Genomic DNA, 17,911 nt, shown 5'->3' with positions numbered 1-17,911 from the left:
AGAAGCACAAGTTAAGCTTTGTCTTCCCAGAGAGCATTTCGAGATTTTCTCTCACTAAAGGAGGCTGTGGCCTGGCTCTCTGATCCTGTCTATTCTCTGACTGTTTTCCTTTTATCCCCTCACGTGTTGATTAAAGCCTTTGCTTTTGTGACAGTTCCAATCCTTTATCTTTGAATAGTGCTTTATAGATTGTGAAATACTTAAACATATAACGACTTGCCTGATCTTCTTAGCACCCCTCTGAGCAAGGCATCCTTGTCACCATTTTAGAAGAGGATGGCAAGGCCCAGAGAGGTCACCTAACTTGCGTAAGGATATAAAATCTATTTATCAGCAAACCAGGACCTCCACCCATACTTCTTGATTCGAAACCCATCACTTCCCCCCAACTAAATCTGCTTTCCATGAGTGAGAAAGTAAAACATAATCAGTGATTCATTCATTCATTTGTCTACTATTTATTGATCATACATAATCTATCAGGCACTGTTGCAGGCATCAGGGTATACCTGACAGTAAAGCTCTGCCCACATTAGAGTCCAGCTAGTGGCAGGAAGTAAATAAACAAGCAATGATATAATACCACAAGGTGACCATTGCTATGGCAAAAAATAAAGCAAAATGTGGAGATAAAGTAAATGAGGCTCTAGGGAAATATGGGGCTGGCTGAATGAGATGAAGGAAGGAATCATGGGAAGGACTGAAAGAAAAGCACCCCAGAGAGAAGCAGCAGCATGTACAAAAGCCAGAGGTAGGAAAGAACTTAGCTTATTCTAAGATCAGTCGAAGGACTCCGTGACTACAATGGCCCAAGCAAAGGGGAGCCTGGCCAGAGATATGATAGAAAAGGGGGCTGGGGAACATAAGGAAGATTGAAGGAGAAATGTTGAAGGGGAAGGAAGGAAAATCTGAGTCTGCTTTCCTTTTCAGTAAGAAGAACCTGTGTGTGTATGGACACTGCATTTTAACAGATCTTCTTCTATTGCTCGTCTCTTTCACAGGCATACAGGTTTTCCCAGCTTCCTGAAATGGTCATGGGCTCTCCCCCTCCACCTGTACCTCCCCGGACTGGCCCTGTAGCTGTTGCTTCTCTCAGGCGGTAACACATTCCTTTCTTTGCTTTGCTTGGAATGTTTGGAGAGGATTTGGTTCTGTGTACCCTGACCTGACACATTTCCTTCATGCCCACTGCATTCAGGGTGCAATCACCTGTACAGACAACCTCATGCCTGGAGTGCTCCCAGTACCATGAAGGAAATGGGAACACAGAGAAGGTTCACCAACTTTCTTATCACTTAAAATGGAAAGTCCTTTAGAACCCACAACTGAAGAAACTTAAGGTCAACCAGCCCGTACGCTGGAAGCCACAAACCCTGACCTTCAATATCTAAAAATTATTCCAGCTCAGGCCACTATGACAGCTGCCTCCAATCTGGGCCCCTCCTGGCATGTGTGTGTACCCAGAAATCCCTTTGTTGTTTAGGAGATGTGGCCACGAGGCCAGGGAGCAGCATGTCTGGGCACCCAGCCTAACTCTTGACTTCCAAGCCAGGAGGCTGAAAACACATGAACTCAGATAATGTATAAAGGTATTAACTCAGATATAAAGATATAACTCAGATATGATAAAGATATTGTCTTTACTCTGTGATCATATAAAAAGCACATGTTTTAAATAAAGATAGGCAAGAAACACAAAATTCATCTAGCGCTGGGAGATGCTGGAATAGGTATCAGGTCCAGGGTTAAAGAAACAACCGTGCCCCGGATAGGTATGGGCCACTGCCCTGGCCCTCTACCTTAGCTTCCCCCCAACATGCTAGCCTATCTGTGGACCATAGGTCTGAACTTTGTGAAAATGGTGAAGAAAAATGAGTTTTCCTCATGAATAGCCGTGCCCTCATTTCCAGCAGTTTAGAATGCCACACTGTGTGTAGACACCAGCCCTTGACTCCAGTAGAGCTTAGAGTAGGTTGAGAAGCAGTAGCCCAGAGTTCCATCCTAACCCTGTGTAACCCTAGGCAAGTTGCCTCAACTCTCTGGCCCCTGTTTCCTTATCTGTAAAATGAGGGAGCGAGCCTAACTGATCCCAGAGACTTTGGGATTCCTCCAAGGGAGCTGAGTGAATGGGACAGAACCCGGGAATTTTCCTCAGAAGGGTTTTCTAAACTAGTAGCAGATGCCTGGAATAGTATGTGGGAAGCCAGGGGTGTGGGAGAGGGCAACCAAGAGAAAGATGGAGGGATCCAGAAAGGAAGGGAGAGCCCTCATTACCAAGCCTCCAGCAGCCACCCTGATGTAGAGTCACATCATCACAGCCTCTGTGTTTAACCTTCCCTGGGCAATAGTGGGCAGCCTCAATTACTCCTGAGAGTTCCGAATGCCAGGAACTTCACATCAGTCATTTGTGGCCCATTTTCAGAAGGACAGTGTCTGTTTTATATTTCTTCTCTTAACCATCAGTCTCTTCCCATGCCCTTCCACACTGTCTACCGTCTTCCCAAATATCAGCAGGTCACTGCTGTACATACGGACTCAGAGGATTAAACCAGGGAGCAGCCTTGGAGAAGGAGGTCATCCACCCCTTTTGTTTCACAGACCAGGAAACTGAGGCTGAGCTAGGGGAGGTAGCCAGAACCCAGACCCTTGCCTCTTGGCCCAGCTGCCATGCTGTGGCTCTGTTCTGCACTTCCAGTGACAGACACTCGCTGCCCAGAGCCATGTGTGCTGGCAGCCTGCCACCAGCTGTGGCTGCCTTTGCCACCTTCCATTTTAATTTTAGGAGCCTGAAATCCCTCTGTGAAGGGGCGGATAGAGACGGGCTAAAGCACCCTTTATTAGAGGGGGAGAGGCTGGGCCCGGTGGAGCCCAGGCAGCCTTCTTCGCACTGGCATTCTGAGCAGTAAGTGGAATTATAATGTGTTTAATGGGCCGGATTCTCCGCTCCCCTGTGGGACCAAGGGGGAAAAAAAGTCTTCTGTCACTCATAACGCCTAGAAAGTGCTAGGCTCCGCTTCTGGGAGCAGCCCGAGCTTCCTAGAGCCTTGGGCTTCTTGCTGCCAGCAGCAGCAGGGAACTGCGGTCCTCCAGGCTCTAGTGGGTCACCGGCCCTGGTGTCTGGAGGGGGAGCGACCGGCCACTGCAACCAGAGCCTTCTCATTGGCTGCTGCTGATGTCATCCCCTCCCAGGTCGACCATCCCCAGCTAATACCCAGCGATAATTGCCTGGCTTATTTTTATGTGGAAATTAAGTGTTCTACTCCCCAGAGACACAAGAACCACCCTCGGGGGAGCACTGACCTTGAATATCTAAAAATGACTTCAGTTCGGGCCACCCCGGCGGCTGCTCCAACTCCGGGCGGGCGCATTGGCCTTTGTTATTCCGGGGAGGGGAGGGGAGATAAATCTGGGCCTGAGGACCCACCCTCGTGGGGCTTGAAAGGCCCGCATCCCCCTCCCCCCCCCTCCCGGAGGCGACCCTCAGAGGTGACAGGTGGCGGGCTTGGAGAACGGGGGAATTGACGAAGCCCCTCTGCGCCCCCTCCCCCCCAGGTCCACCTCGGACGTGGGCAGCAAGACCAGGATGGCTGAGTCCGCGGGGCCCGAGCCGGCCCAGCTGCACGACAGCCCCTCCTTCGCGCAGGTGTCCAGAGGCCCCGTGTCCGTGGCGCAGTTGGACCAGTCGGCTTTAAATTACTCAGGTGGGCAAGAGGAGAAACGCCTGAAAAAAAGCGGGCGCCCTACTCCCAGCCCCACCCCGGTGCTGTGCTCTTTGCACTCCCCCGCCCCCAAACACACCTGCTCCCTGCTTTCCTCAGCAATCCCTGCAACTGTATGTCTGACTTCAGTAGCCTCGGTGAGAAGAGCTGCTGTTCTATTTCTTTAAAATCTGAACTATGACAAAATATTAAGATAGGCTACAGTAAGGGTATAGGCTCACATTTGCCCGACTTCAGGGTTTCTGTTTAAATTATTACGTATCTTTAAAGCATTACAAACAACCCTCCAGCCCTATCTGATTCCTCGTCTTCCCAGAGGTAATCCCAATCCTTAAACTGAGGGTGTTAACTTTTTGCTACATATGTACGTATATCCAATAGGGTATATTAATGCTTTTGTTACTGTACATGTACACAAGCGATATCAAACCATACATTTCCTTCTGCGTTTGTTTTCTTGCCTCAGCATTGTTTTCAGGATGGGTAGGTACTTACAGATCTAGTTCATTTGTTTAAACTGCCACATGGCATTCAGTGATGTGATCTTCCAGTTTGTCCTTTCCCCTAACGAGGGACGTATTGGTTGTTTCCAATCTCTTGCCACTCGAAACAATGCTGAAATGAACATCCAGGTTTTTTCATGCCCTGATTGGTTTTTTAGTCTATTCAAAGCATACCTTTTAGACTAAAACTACAAACACTTAGTTGTCAACACTTAACTAAAGAATTCACTGTGTCCAGAAATTCTATCAATGGAACCCATTTCTTTTGGTTCCTTTTCTTGGCTTTTTTAAAACACCCATTCTCCCAGGAGAAGCCTCTCTGGACACTAAGGTGTCCCTTCTTCTTGCCAGTAGGTAAGGGGTGTTAGGATGAGGATGGGGGGTGGTGAGAGTTCAGGGAGGGGAGCTGGGCTGCCATTTCTCTAGAAAACCAGGTGTGAGTCACAGCAGATGAGTGGGCAGGTGGGTGGGGCTAGGGCTGCAGGTTGAGGTCTGCTCCACACCTCATTTTCCCCTCCCCCCATGCCAGAGTTCACCCCCATTTCCCTGCCCCCCCCCCCCAGCTTTGTGCAAATGTGAGCCGGGTAGGTGGGATGCTGCCTAATCCTCCCCATTCATCTGATCCGTGCCAGGTAATACGGTGCCGGCAGTGTTCGCCATCCCAGCTGCCAACAGACCTGGCTTCACCGGCTACTTCATCCCGACGCCTCCCTCATCCTATAGGAACCAGGCCTGGATGTCCTATGCAGGAGAGAATGAGCTCCCAGGCCAGTGGGCCGATTCGGTGAGAGGCTTGCTGATTTCCCTCACAGCCTTACCTGCTCGACACACTTCAGGGAGAAAACGGATGAGACGTTAAGAGTGTTTTGTTATCTCAGGCCCCTTGCCACCAAGCAGGTGGCTAATGTCAAGACAGTGGAGACAGTGTAGTCAGGTGGGATGTCTGTTGACAGAGGAACTTGAAACCCGCCTTCCAGTCCAGATTGCACCTCTTTCTAGCAAGGCATCCTTAGTCAAATCAAATTTTATTGAAACCGTCAGTTTTGGAGTATTTTCTATGTGCCAGACACCATGTTAGAGGTTTATTGGTCTTATTCTACACAACAATCCTATCAGGTAGGTATTATTATTCCCATGATGTGTCCCATCTTGCAAATGAAACTAAGACCCAGTCAGGTGACATGACTGTCTAAAGCCACACAGCTTTCATTAGGTGCTAAGGCCAAAATTCAAACATGCATTGGTCTGGCTCCAAAGCGGTTATTAAATTTGTTCCTTCTAGTTTTAAAATTCTATAAAAATTTTAGATGGAGTATCAGAAGATATAGTTTTAGAAACTCAAGATTGAATTACTTTGCACATAGACCCTAAGGCATTCTGCCTGACTTCTGGCAAAGGATTGTGTTGTCCTGACCCTCCTGTTCCCATGCTCCATCATAAGTAGGAGTCTGTGGCACACTGGAGCTGGCCCAGCCTAGACCAGAGAGGGCAGCAGCCAGGCAAACCTGGATAGGCACACCCAGACCCGTCTCAGAGTCACCTGTCAAGGGCTGCTAAGTGAGAAAAACCAAGCAAACGAAAATAGCGCAGTGCTGGCCTCTCGTGTGGGTTGCCCCAATCCCTCTGGAATGTCATCCATCATGGACAAGAAAGGCAGGCTGTCTCCCAGACTTCACCTGAGGGCCACCTGGGAATGTGTGTCATTTTAGGGTTTGGTCTCAACATTTGAAATATATCCTAGATTTAGCAAACATCCAGTCCAAGGCCTATGTCATCTTTTCTCTGTCTGAAACCCTGAGGTCCATGCCTTCTATGCCCGCAGGTTCAACTCGGCCTCAGCACTGGTGTCTGTTCTTATTGTCATGATGCCACCTCCAAACAACATCATTGGGGCAAAGCTTTCCTACATATATTAACTTTCCTGATGATCAAAGCTTATCCCTTTAATTTTCAAACTGTTTAAAAATACATGCTTTCTTGCATTTAAAAATTTCTGGAATGAATTATATCTTTCCCCCCTCCTTTAAAAGAGGAACATAATTTAATTTGTCTTTAACAAATGATTCAGCATCATTAGGATGCCTTACTATACTAAAATGACATTTGAAAGATGAGCTTTGATGGTAGGATTATTGCCCCTACACCAGATATCTCCAAACTACTATAATTTTTAGAGTTATTACTACACTCAATATGATTTTTCTTTCTTTGTGCGCCCAACTGGACCTTATATTGCTGACAGTGTTTCCACTTCCATAGATATACCCACCTTTAAATATGCTTTTCCTAATGGGCTATTATCTACAAATGGAGCATGTCTGAGCTCATTAGAATTGTTTGTCAAATTGGAGTAAATAAACTTGAAGAATAATTTATAAGGATTCCCTATTGTTAAGTCTACAAATCTTTTAAAAGAAAATCTTTAAAAAAATTTTTTTTAATGTTTATTTATTTTTGAGAGAGAGAGAGAGAGAGAGACAGCCATCAGCTGTCAGCACAGAGCTCAACGCAGGGCTCAAACTCATGAACCGTGAGATCATGACCTGAGCTGAAGTCGGGTGCTTAACCGACTGAGCCACCCAGGTGCCCCAAGTCTACAAATCCTAATGTGAGACTTGGTGCCATCTGTTTTGGTTGTTTATGTTTGTTTTGGCTGTCATGCTTGGCTGTTTCAAACAACTAAAATCACTGGGTATGAGTTGATCAGTTCAGAGCTTACTTGACTCCGTAATTCCACTCACAGTCTAAACATAATGTGTGCTTTTCAGAAAGTAGATGATACTTAATTTGTGCTATTTAAACAGTAAGCATACAGCTTTGTCGTTTCACCCTCTGCATGGAAAATTCCAGTGGGTACGCTGGAGGAGTCAACACAAGTATTTTACAAACCTTGGCTCTTGCCCTCAAGACACTTACAGATGATAGCTGGGCTTATGGTGACTTCCAGATGTCTTTGGGTTCATATTGCCTTAAAGGTGAAAGAATAGGAACCCAGAAAATCAAGACCTAACCTTCCTAATGGGATGATTTGATCATTCTGGGCCCATCCACTCAGTATTAGGGAGAGTTAGCTTTCTGTTCATTGTTTTTAAGAGGAACATGATCACCACAGCCTAAATGGGTCTTTCCTGGGGCCCAGTTACCACCTGCAGTTAAGCAGGGCAGTTGTGCCCATGCAGGAACCACACCAGGGAGGAGGACAGGTGATTTCTCACATGTGAAACAAAGTGCAGGAAGCTCAGAGGGACTGGTTGTCAACTAGAGAAATTGGGACAGGGATGGTGTCCGCTTCCGCATCATCTGAGAAGGAGAAAGGCCCCACCATCATTTGGATGTCTGACCTCCCTGATCCCAGGCATCCAGACTTCAGGAGCTAGCTCAGATAAAATCACCTCAACCTGGGTGGACAAGTAGGTTTCATCCTTGGAGCTTGGTGGAGAAGGATTGGGAGGGGTGTGCTGTGAGCAACAAGTGATGCCTGCCATTGGCACTGCCCAGGGAACGCGTGGTTTTCACCGGCCCTGAATTTTGGCCAGCAAGATGTGATGGCTCCAGCCTGCATCTACGGCAAGAGAAGAAGAGTGTCTCATCTCTTCATCTTCTCTGCTTCTGGGTATTACCCTGAGGGCACTCCAGTGGAGTCAGGTATCCCTTGTCCGTCCCAGCCATTGGTACCAAGACGCTCGATGCTGTAGAACTGAGGGGTCTTAGGAGTTGGACAGTCACTCTAAGCTCCAGCTAAATGTGAAATGCCAGGAAAGGGGATATGACAGCCTCCCTCACAAACATATGGCACCAGCTGGTCACCCTCCAGTGATTTTCAAACTGTGTCCCTCAGAACCCCAAGTTCTGAGAGACTCCCCACTGTGTACCATGCATAATTCTGGGCACTGGTGCACACTGATAAGCAAGCAAGACAAAGTTCTGCCTTGACGATGTCAGTGGCCTGAGACAGGTGTTGGCATCTGGGGTGACGACCGTTACTCTAGAGAAACCACATGAAAGCACCTTACAGGAAGCCCTCGACTAATGTAGGGCAGGGGAAGGTGTCCTAGAAGAACGAACAGTCAAGCTGAGACGTGATGGGCAAGTCCTCTGTCCTGGCCTTGGATCTGCTTCCCCCCCAGTCACCTCCTGCACATTCCTAGTGCCTGTGGTCCAAGGATGCAGACCGCTCAACTCTGGTTTTCCTCTAAGGTGTAAGGGAAATACGCACAGCCCTTGTGCAGAAGGATCCACCATTAGCACCTATTTGCCACTTTGTCTTTCTTTGTCAGGTCTTGGGAAATTAAAGCCCCACGTTTTGGGACATCCATTCCACTACTTCTTTCCTCACGCCGGTCCTCACCGGCCCTCACCGGCCCTCACCTAGCCCATTGACGAGGGTCAAGAGCTCTCCTCTTGACCTCCAGTGAGTCTACCTCCCAAGTGTCCTTTCTAAAACACAGGCCCCTCCTCTGCCTGGTCGCGCACTGGTGGCTCCCTGGCCAGGCGGCAGGCATGCATCTCAGAAAGCTGCCTTCTCAGGAGGAGTTGTCAGACACCTCATGCAGGGAGTAGAAGGCGGCCACTTTCCTGCTAAATATTCACCCATCCAAAATTTTTGACTCTTCGCCCAACCCCCTCCTGTTCCATCCTCACCAGAGCCCAGACAAGTGTCTCTGTAAAGAATGGGAACATGCTGTGTTCCTCAGAAGTGTGCCATAGAAAACTAGACTCTATAGCTTGGCATTCAGTGGCTTTCTGATCTGGCCCTGCCTGTCTGCCTTTCCTGAGCTCTTTCAATATGCTGTACATCCTCTCTGGTCAGACGGAACCCCCGAAGCTTCTTGCATCCCCTGTGCACCCCTAACCTGTGCCTTTGCTTTTCCTCTGCTGGAAAGCCCCTCCCGCCTTGTTTTCCTGTCAACAGCTATTCATCTTCCAGACACAGCTAAGCTGCTTCTCCCCAAAAGCTGCCTGACTCCCCACACATGTCTGTTGCCCACAGCACCCTGTGCCTACGTTGTCCACAGTCTTTCATCCCACAGGGTTCCAACTAGCATTATGGGATATAAAGGTCTTTTGTGGGTTGCCCTCGAACAGCATCCCCATGTGTGGCACGGTTTCTGTGGGAAAGTTGAGCCTGAATTCCAAATCACTGACTTGTCCTTATTCCTAGATATGTCCATATATTTAGGCACAGAAGTATGTGTTTTCCACTTTTAATGAAAAGACAAAATTTTTCAAGAATCCAAGATCATATCCCAGGTCCAAGACAGTGCAGAGATTAACTCCCAGCCTGTGGCATCAGATGGACCTGCTCAAAGCATGTCTCAGTGGCTTGTTAATCATGTCACCAAAGACTGTGACAGTCTACTTCAGTGTCCTCTTCTATAAAATAAGGATAACAGTATCTACCTCCTAGGTTGTTGCTTTGAGAATTAAATGAGATGATAGCATGTGGAAAGCCCTCAGCACAGGGCTCCTTCAGTGTGAGCAGTTATTGTCGGGGATAAACCCCTGAGTCCTTTGAGGTCTGTGAAGAACAGTAATTCTGTTTGCTGGGTTGTGCTTATGTTAAAAAGGCAGGCAGGTAGATTCAGGGGGAGACTCAGGCATGTTCCAACTGCTTATAGCAATGTTCAAAACACCTACTTAATTCATCTAACCAGCATATCCAGCGAGTCCAAATGACCTATTTTCTAAACAAACAGACTCCAGATTTTATATGTGTACAGTGGTCCCCCATTTTCTTCTGGATCTCTTTCCTTGTCTTCAGTCCCCTCCTGCATCCAGTATTGACTTGAACCCCTTCCTAATACTGGGCCCTTCTCTTCTCTCCCGACCCTCTGCAGGTCCCCCTCCCAGGGTACATAGAGGCTTACCCCCGGTCACGTTATCAGCAAAACTCTCCCTCCAGGCTCCCTCGCCAGTACAGCCAGCCAGCAGGCCTGCACCCCAGCCTGGAGCAGGCCCCGGGGCCGTCCGCGGCCGCCTCGCAGCAGAGCCTCGCGGAGAACGACCCATCTGACACGCCCCTGACCAACATCTCCACGGCGGCCCTCGTGAAGGCCATCCGCGAAGAGGTGGCCAAGCTGGCCAAGAAACAGACAGACATGTTTGAGTTCCAGGTCTAATGCCTTAGCCCCATGGGACTTCCAGACTCTGAGGAAACAGTTTTCTGCTTTCTCCGCCTAACATGCTGGGACTTGAGGCATAGACCATGTGTGAGTCTTTCTCACCCTCAGTCTCTGAAAAGGGGAATGGTGGGGCTTCTGGGCAACAGAGGAGACTCTTGAACAACTTGATTCTTGGCTTATTCAATTGATTGTATGTCAAGAAGTCCCCGTGTAGGACCATATGTTTGATATTCTGTGAAGTTAAATGTTTGAACTGTGGGTATATTTCCCTATGGAGCCTTAGTCACAAGAGACACTAACTAATCTGCAGACCCCTGTCCAATGCCACATTTTAATAAATCACCAGAAGGGGGAGAACATTGCTCTGTCTTCGGTGAGTTCTGCATGTTAACTCTGTTTCTGTGTTAAAGGCAATGCAGGCATCTGATTAAGCACCAGACTGTACTCTCTCTCTCATTCAGCCATGACTGTGATCATTTGAATCACCTCTGGTCTGTAAAGGAGGCACTGACTCCAGCCAAGAAACTTCAGTCCTTTTCTTTTCAAGGTTCATATTCGAAGTCAGATGAATTGGATGAAAATCAGTATTGTCGATGACTGCACCTATAAATAGTCCTGACTCTTTTTTCCTCCCATTAATTAAACAACGGCTGAGAAAGAGAGCAGATGAGAGGGAATGGTGGATTTGTGTTGACAAGTTTTTGAAAAGGTGTTGTCATTTTGGAACTTGAGTACCGTGCAAGTTGGGATCTAACTGAAAGAATCGGTGCTAAGAGCTTTTAAGATCCTACAAAAGAAAAACAGTCATTTGTGGAGGTTTTTCTTTGCCTTGCAATGAAGTTGGCCTGAGAGCAAGTTTCTGTCTATTTTGAGATAATAGATACATGGACTTCGATAAGAAAACCTCTATCTCTTCAACAGCGATGTCCAGTGTGTGCTGCTGAGCAATACAGAAGGAAGTGGTAACTGATGCCTGTTTGAAGCAGAAGGAGTGGATTCCCCAGTCTCCCCAGGCTGCAGCCTCTGTTTATAGGAGCCTCTGAATGTAGAAAATCTGTTGATTTACGTTTAAATGTAAATAACATTTTTTTAAGCTATGGAGTTTGCCAGTTCCTTCCCCCGGCCACCCCCCCCCCCCCATAGTCAATGGATGTAGGACATTTGCTGAAATGGCAGGGCTGCTGACCTTGTGACCGCAATGTGGTAAATCACATTTCCTGGCTTGGCAAGTCAGCATCTGGAACTCTGGCTGGACACTGCCTCGCAGCCCTGAGGCATCAGCTGCTGACTGTCAGTGCAAAAGCAAAATTTCAGGTAGCCCAGGGGAGGGAACACTCTGGTCCCCTCACCAACTCTGCTGGGGGCTTACTTGGTGTCTGTTGGAGAACGAGGTCCTGTCCTGCCTTCACCCATGACCCATTAGCTTCAGCTGTGCCCATGCCTTCTTGAGCCCATCCTTCCATTTCCCTCATGAGTTTCTTTGGTCTTTACTGAGCAAAGGTGGAAATTTAAAAGTTGAGAGAAGAGTAGGAGTGGAAGTGAATAGAATGAGAGATTCAAACTGTCAAAGCACAGACTTTTCAAAGAAGCTGTTTTTATTTCCCAATGGCAAATTGCCCTTTCTGGAAATTTCCAGAGATGATGTGTCATGGAATCCCCAGACCAGTCTCTTGTTCGGATGATATTAGGTAGTGTCCTTTTGGTATGCTGGTTGATCTTTCATAGTGTTAGTTTTTTGTTACTTAAGAAAAACTCAGCTATAAATAAAATGTATTTTTGTAATTTCCATGTGTATATATGGTATATTTCTACCAATGGCCAGTTGTTGTAGTCCCAAACCTAAATCAGCTTGCAAAACACTGTGGATGGTGCAAGATTTTATTGACAGATTAACACAATGCCTAAGTCTATCCAAATAGGTATTCATGCACTTGAATGAACAAAGAGCCAAAGAAACTCAGCCTTTCATGCAAATGGTATGAGTCTGATAAAGTCAGCCACATTGTCCCGCCTTATCAATAATATTAATATTTCATCAGTGCAATGATATCAACCCAGTACTTTGTCTACTTGGTAAATGCCTGGAAATCCTGTATGTGACAATGAAGTTTCAAGACCTTAGTATAATTAAAATATATACTTCAAAGACAGTTTCTGCGCTTCAGATGTTCCAGTGACTTACAGAAGAGAATGAGCCTACGGTCTGCACCGGCATGGCCCCAGCTTGCTAAGACGATGGAGAAACAAATCATTGCAGTCTTTGCAGAACCCCATGAAGTATTGAGTTCATCAACTGAGACGACTAAAAATATAGCGTGCTAAATCAGACACTCTGGTAAACTAGACACCACAGGTTTAAGAAAAGTATATGGGAGGAAAACCTTAAGTTGAAAAGAAATCAGTCTGTTCATGTTTTTTTCCAGCAATGGGGAGACAGCCACCATTGTTAGATTTTCTGTGATGAATGGTGGTCCCTTCTCCGAAGAGTCTCCTGGCGTCATGGAGGGGACAGACGCCCGGACTGCTGCCTCTGAGGAAAGGCAGAAGTGCTTCATGGAGGCAAAAATAGAGTCATGAGAGTCCAGAGGGTCTGTGTTCCTTATGATCCTCCAGACAGTTGAAGAAGCCACAGACGACCGTGGCAATCTCGCAGAAGGAATCAGAAGTCCAGAAAAGTGGAGTGACCTCCTGGAAGATTCCATCCCAAGCCTGCTGATTCATGATTCAACTTGCTTTCCATTTCACCATGCTGCCTGCACGCTTGTCTGTGATGCATTTCTTGAACTGTGCTAAGAAGTTTAAAAAGTAGACAAGGGTCGTATGAGGGACACCCCTACGTTCTTGTGAAGAAAAAAAAGATGATTGGATATGTAAAGGACTTCAGATAAAGTGTATAGAGGACGATGCATTTGTGGCATAATAAACACTTTTCAGAACTTGTTTTGATGTGAGTTTTCTGCCTTCATGAAAAGAAACGCATTTGGGCTTTTTCCAGAGGGTGCCATCGAGGAAATGGCATTCTCAACTGCTGTTCAAGACTGCAGGGGCGTATTCCTCTCTCTGTGCCATGGAGCCAAACAAGCAGGCAGTGAGGCCATGACCGCCTTTCATTATGAGGTAGCAGGCTCTATGCTCTGCATTAGGAGAGGCAGTCCCGTGGTGCAGGAACATAAAGGTCTATTGTGTGCCCTGGGTACCCATGATCTGCGAAGGCAGTGGTTACCTATACAGCAGCAGGTTGCCTCTTTCAGGATGTGCTATTGTGCTATGGACTTAATGTTGAGTCCCACCCCCCACCCCCCATTCATTTGTTGAAATCCTAACCCCAATGTGATGCTATTAGGAGGTGGGGGCCTTGGGAATGATTAGGTCATGAAGGTGGGGTCCTCATGAATGGGATTAGTGCCCTTGTAAAAGGGATCTCAAAGAGCCTTCTTGCCCTCTTTTTTGCCATGTGAAGGTACAGTAAGAAGTCAACAGTCTTGCAACTCTGAAGAGGGTTCACCAGACCCTGATCCTGCTGGCACCCTGATCTTGGACTTCCAGCCTCCAAAAGTGTAAGAAATAAATTTCTGTTGTTTAAAAGCCACCCAGTCTGCCGTACTTTGTTACGGCACCCTGGGCTGACTGAGACAGAGTGGATTATATAAGAATCAGTTCTCTGGTCCTGGAACTTATGTTGTACACTCGTTAATTTAAGAATTCAGCAGCAGAGCATGTAATTTCTGAACAATCTTGATGGAAGAATGGATAGGAAATTGTTAGATTTGTGATTTTTTAAAAAATATCAGAGTACAGATGAAGACAGGAATTTAAATACCTGACAAAAAAATACTCTTCTAATAGCAGTAAACAGAGAAATGGATCAAAAGACTTAAATATTGATTATAGATAAATAAGCTTCTTTTTTCTACCTGAGGCACCTTTTTCTACTCAGGCATTCAATGTTTAATGAGTAAAATAACAGATATTATTTATAAAGTTTGAGAACATAATTTAAACTTGATCTGTTCCTTCTACCATACACCAGAAAATACTTGGACTTTCCTTACAAAATACAGCTAAACACTCTTAGGGAAGTACAGTGATCTAGTTTGGAGCAGTGACTGACTCAGATCCATGTGTTAGAAATTAAATTCTCCCCTATAGTCCAACCTTGAAGGTATTCCAGTCAAAGACCTTTGCAAGGACTATTCACACTTGCTCAAAAGTGTGGGAATTGACTGAGAGAACACAGAGCTATTTCATAGAAATAAAACACAGATCCCATATGGGAAAGCCTGGAGACAGCCATCCTCACTCTTACTTTCTCTCACATCTTCTCTCCATATGGGCTTTCATCTCTGTTTCTCTCCGTATATTCTGTATAGTTGCTCATTTCTCTCGCTTCCTGTGGCCTCCTAGCATTCTCCGTTTTCTCTTTACTGTGTCTACAGCTGAGAATCCATCCCAGGACCCACTCCGCACCACCTTTTCTTCCCTGTACCCACCCCTTTCTGACTACCATCTCTGCCCAAATCTTGAGACTCTGATTGGTCCAGTCCATCTGCCTGTGGATGAGCCACCCCTGTGTCCCATGCCTGTCCAATCAGCAATCATCAAGGAGGCAGAGTCATGTAAAACAAACATGGCCTCCTGGACTGACTCTTTCAATAAGAGCCTTTGTTGGGGGCTAGTACCCAGAGGAGGAGCGTGAGTGGGAAGAACCTTCAAAAGGAACCTCCTCAGCACTGAAATTGATCAGCACTCCAGACAGCAGATGAGCCATCCCTGTGGACACTGCCGCAGAGAGGAAGGTCATTGCGCATCAGGTGGGAATGCATGCATTTGAAACCCTGGTGGACTGGCCAGCCCTGCCCCAACCACATGCCATCCTAGCACCAGTACTACTGATACTACTTCTGGGTCCAAGGATGATTATGGTCAAGCCCCACGTAGCACCACATATTGCTCAGCAGATAATAAATACTTGTAAATTGAATTGCATGATCTTAGCTCAGATGCTGTTAATGTAGCTCGCCACCACATACCTGCATGGATGAGGAAACTGATGAGCCTCTCTAAAGAGACTTGTGAAACAAAATTAGTTTCAAGTGAAATTGATATTATTGTGTCTATGCCCTTCCAAATATAATAAGTTAGTGTCCTGAGAATTGAAAGGTCTCTTGATTTCTTAAGGTGAATGGTTATAGATTAGAGTCCTAACCTTCAGCCTGTGGTAAGTGCTAAAATGTAGAGGGCTTCTGGAAAGGACAATTTAGGAAATAGAATAGTGCCAGAAACAAATTGTTTTAGACAATGTTAAGTTGCTTTGATTATGCAGGTTTCAAAAACAATTGTGATGTGGCAGAATTTGTCTTCATAGGTCAAACCCATACTTTAGTGAAAGCCATTACATAATGAAATCTAGAAATTGATTATTTTCATTCTCTGACCTTGGCCAGACTTTTATAAATTATGGAGGGAGGCTGTCAATGTATTTTACATAAATTAACTGTGACAACACCTTATTTCCCCCATTTCTTCCTTATGTCTAAATTCACCCCACCCACATACTAACTGGGGGAGAAGGTTTATACCAAACAGAATCAGAGTATCATTCATTGGTCTGGAAATCTTGAAGAAGTCATAAATAGTCAAGGCCTTAGGCAACTCACTTTAAACCATTTTCTGACTCCTCATCTATAAAATGAGAAAAACTGGATGCCTGGGTGGCTCAGTTGGTTAAGCGTCTGACTTTGGGTAAGGTCATGCTTTCACGGTTTGTGGGTTTGAACCCCGCATCAAATTCTGTGCTGACAGCTCAGAGTCTGCAACCTGCTTCAGATTCTGTGTCTCCCTCTCTCTGCCCCTCCCCCGCTCATGCTCTGTCTCCTCCTCCCTTAAAAATAAGTAAACATTAAAAAAAATTAAAAAACAGTGAGCATAACGCTTCCTACCTCCCATGGTGTTTGTGAGGAACATGTGGCATATTGTATCTGAAAATGCTCTGAGAAGTATATTTGAAGGTATTCTTACTAAATTATTAGCTTCATAATTTGGTCTTATGTAGTGAAATATTTTAGCTCCTTCCATCTACTGAACTAATTTGTCACATATTCTATAAAATTTTTTAAAAATGAAAATGTTCCTAAGTCTGGAACTGCCCACAAAAGCCAGCCTCATCTGGAGCTGCATTGTGCTGTTGCTACTGTCACTGTTTACATTTAGAGGTGACACAAACATTGCACTTGTGCTTTCACTCGGGGTGGAACACCTAGGCTGGCGATTCCCACCAACCACATTAGCCACACATTAGGCTGAGATAAGATAATTACTGAACGGGAGCTTCAACTCCAGCTGTTGTCACTTAATGCTTTGCTTTCTGATTGACTTTGTACATCTTTGGCCTCTGCCAGGAACAGAGTGTTCATATGCTGTTAGAATTTTTTTTATTGTAAAATAAAAAGCAAAGGCTTTCATTCTCCAAAACCTGCCTACTTTCTCATTCTACCTCTTCTATGTGGTGAGATGGAACCCTCCTCACAACCCAACTGCACAGCGAGTTGTCAAAGAACAGGAGCACTCCATGTGGTCTCAGCAGCCCTCCCAGCCTGAGCATGTGCTCCTCAGCCAAAAAGAACTCACCCCTGGCCATCCCAGTCAGCCCACCCATGACTGTGTTCTTGGAGTGGATGGTTTCCCAGGACACCCAGGGCAGAATAAGCCAATGTCTAGTCATATGCCCCTCTCAGAACATAAACAAGTCCCATCCAGGTCAGTGGCTCCCAAGGAGTCCAGGATGACATTGGTATGGGACACAAACTTCCAAGACCACCTACCTTTCCTCACCTTTGCTAGTCCCAGCAATCATGATGTCTGCCTCACGCTCAGCCGTACTCATGTGTTATGTCAATGCCCGGCCCTCTGATGTAAGCTGATTGAACAGGAGACCCTTCTGACCCAGGAGCTACAAATTCATAGGCTGACCAACCACAAGAAATGTAGCTCAGCACATGGGACCAGGCCAACTGGATTCTCTCCGTGGGAAATACCAAGACACTGAGTCTATTAGCAACAGATGCTGAAACTCAATGGTCAAGATTCAGAGGCCATGATGGGCTGTATTCAATGCAAAGGTCTAAGAAAATAGAATATTGAGTAAGAAGTAGCCTTGACGCCAAGAAGACTTAGAGTATAGGTAAGTAAAACTATCTCCTATAACAAAAATAGACAAATGAAAACCAACTCTTGAGTGTTTTTGAGGGAGTCCCTACATCCTAATGGAGAGCCACAACCCTAGGGCTTTTGCGGCTCCATTCAAACTCAGGCAGCTTGGACAGTAACTGCATGTCATTTCTCACTGGAGCCTAGTCTGCTAAGCTCTCTGCAAGTATTCAGAAGTACTTAGAGACAGAAGAAGCAACTTTTACTCCTCTCTCTGCTCCCCCTGTAAAGAGGGCTCACACATGAACAAAAAACACTCCCAAAGCCACTGTCTTGCTGTGGGGATGAGGACTAAACTTGGAGCCTCCACAAAATGTTCTGGTGCTCACCATTGCAGGGAATAGGGCCAGTGTGCCCAGGA

The 17,911-nt window shown here is 46.2% G+C and overlaps 1 protein-coding gene across 4 annotated transcripts in view; it reads left to right on the top strand.

Moving 5' to 3' along the window:
* Positions 1-13,284, top strand: part of KIAA1549L (KIAA1549 like) — a 255,126-nt gene extending 241,842 nt beyond the window's left edge. For 3 of the 4 annotated variants that reach the window (XM_039233360.1, XM_039233362.1, XM_039233359.1), the window contains 4 exons: positions 1,002-1,099; positions 3,553-3,701; positions 4,855-5,006; positions 10,060-13,284. In XM_039233360.1, coding sequence (XP_039089291.1) covers positions 1,002-1,099; positions 3,553-3,701; positions 4,855-5,006; positions 10,060-10,341 — 681 coding nt within the window. In that variant the 3' untranslated portion in view covers positions 10,342-13,284. The remainder of the gene's footprint in view (positions 1-1,001; positions 1,100-3,552; positions 3,702-4,854; positions 5,007-10,059) is intronic. The other variant, XM_039233361.1, reaches the window with a different exon arrangement.
* The last annotated feature ends 4,627 nt before the right edge of the window (positions 13,285-17,911 follow it).

This window comes from Hyaena hyaena, unplaced genomic scaffold (genome assembly GCF_003009895.1).
Source record: "Hyaena hyaena isolate Hyena2069 unplaced genomic scaffold, ASM300989v1 scaffold_74, whole genome shotgun sequence".
Classification (NCBI taxonomy): Eukaryota; Metazoa; Chordata; class Mammalia; order Carnivora; family Hyaenidae; genus Hyaena; species Hyaena hyaena.
The sequence above is the reverse complement of the archived record's forward strand: the minus strand, read 5'-3'. Positions and strand labels throughout refer to the sequence as shown.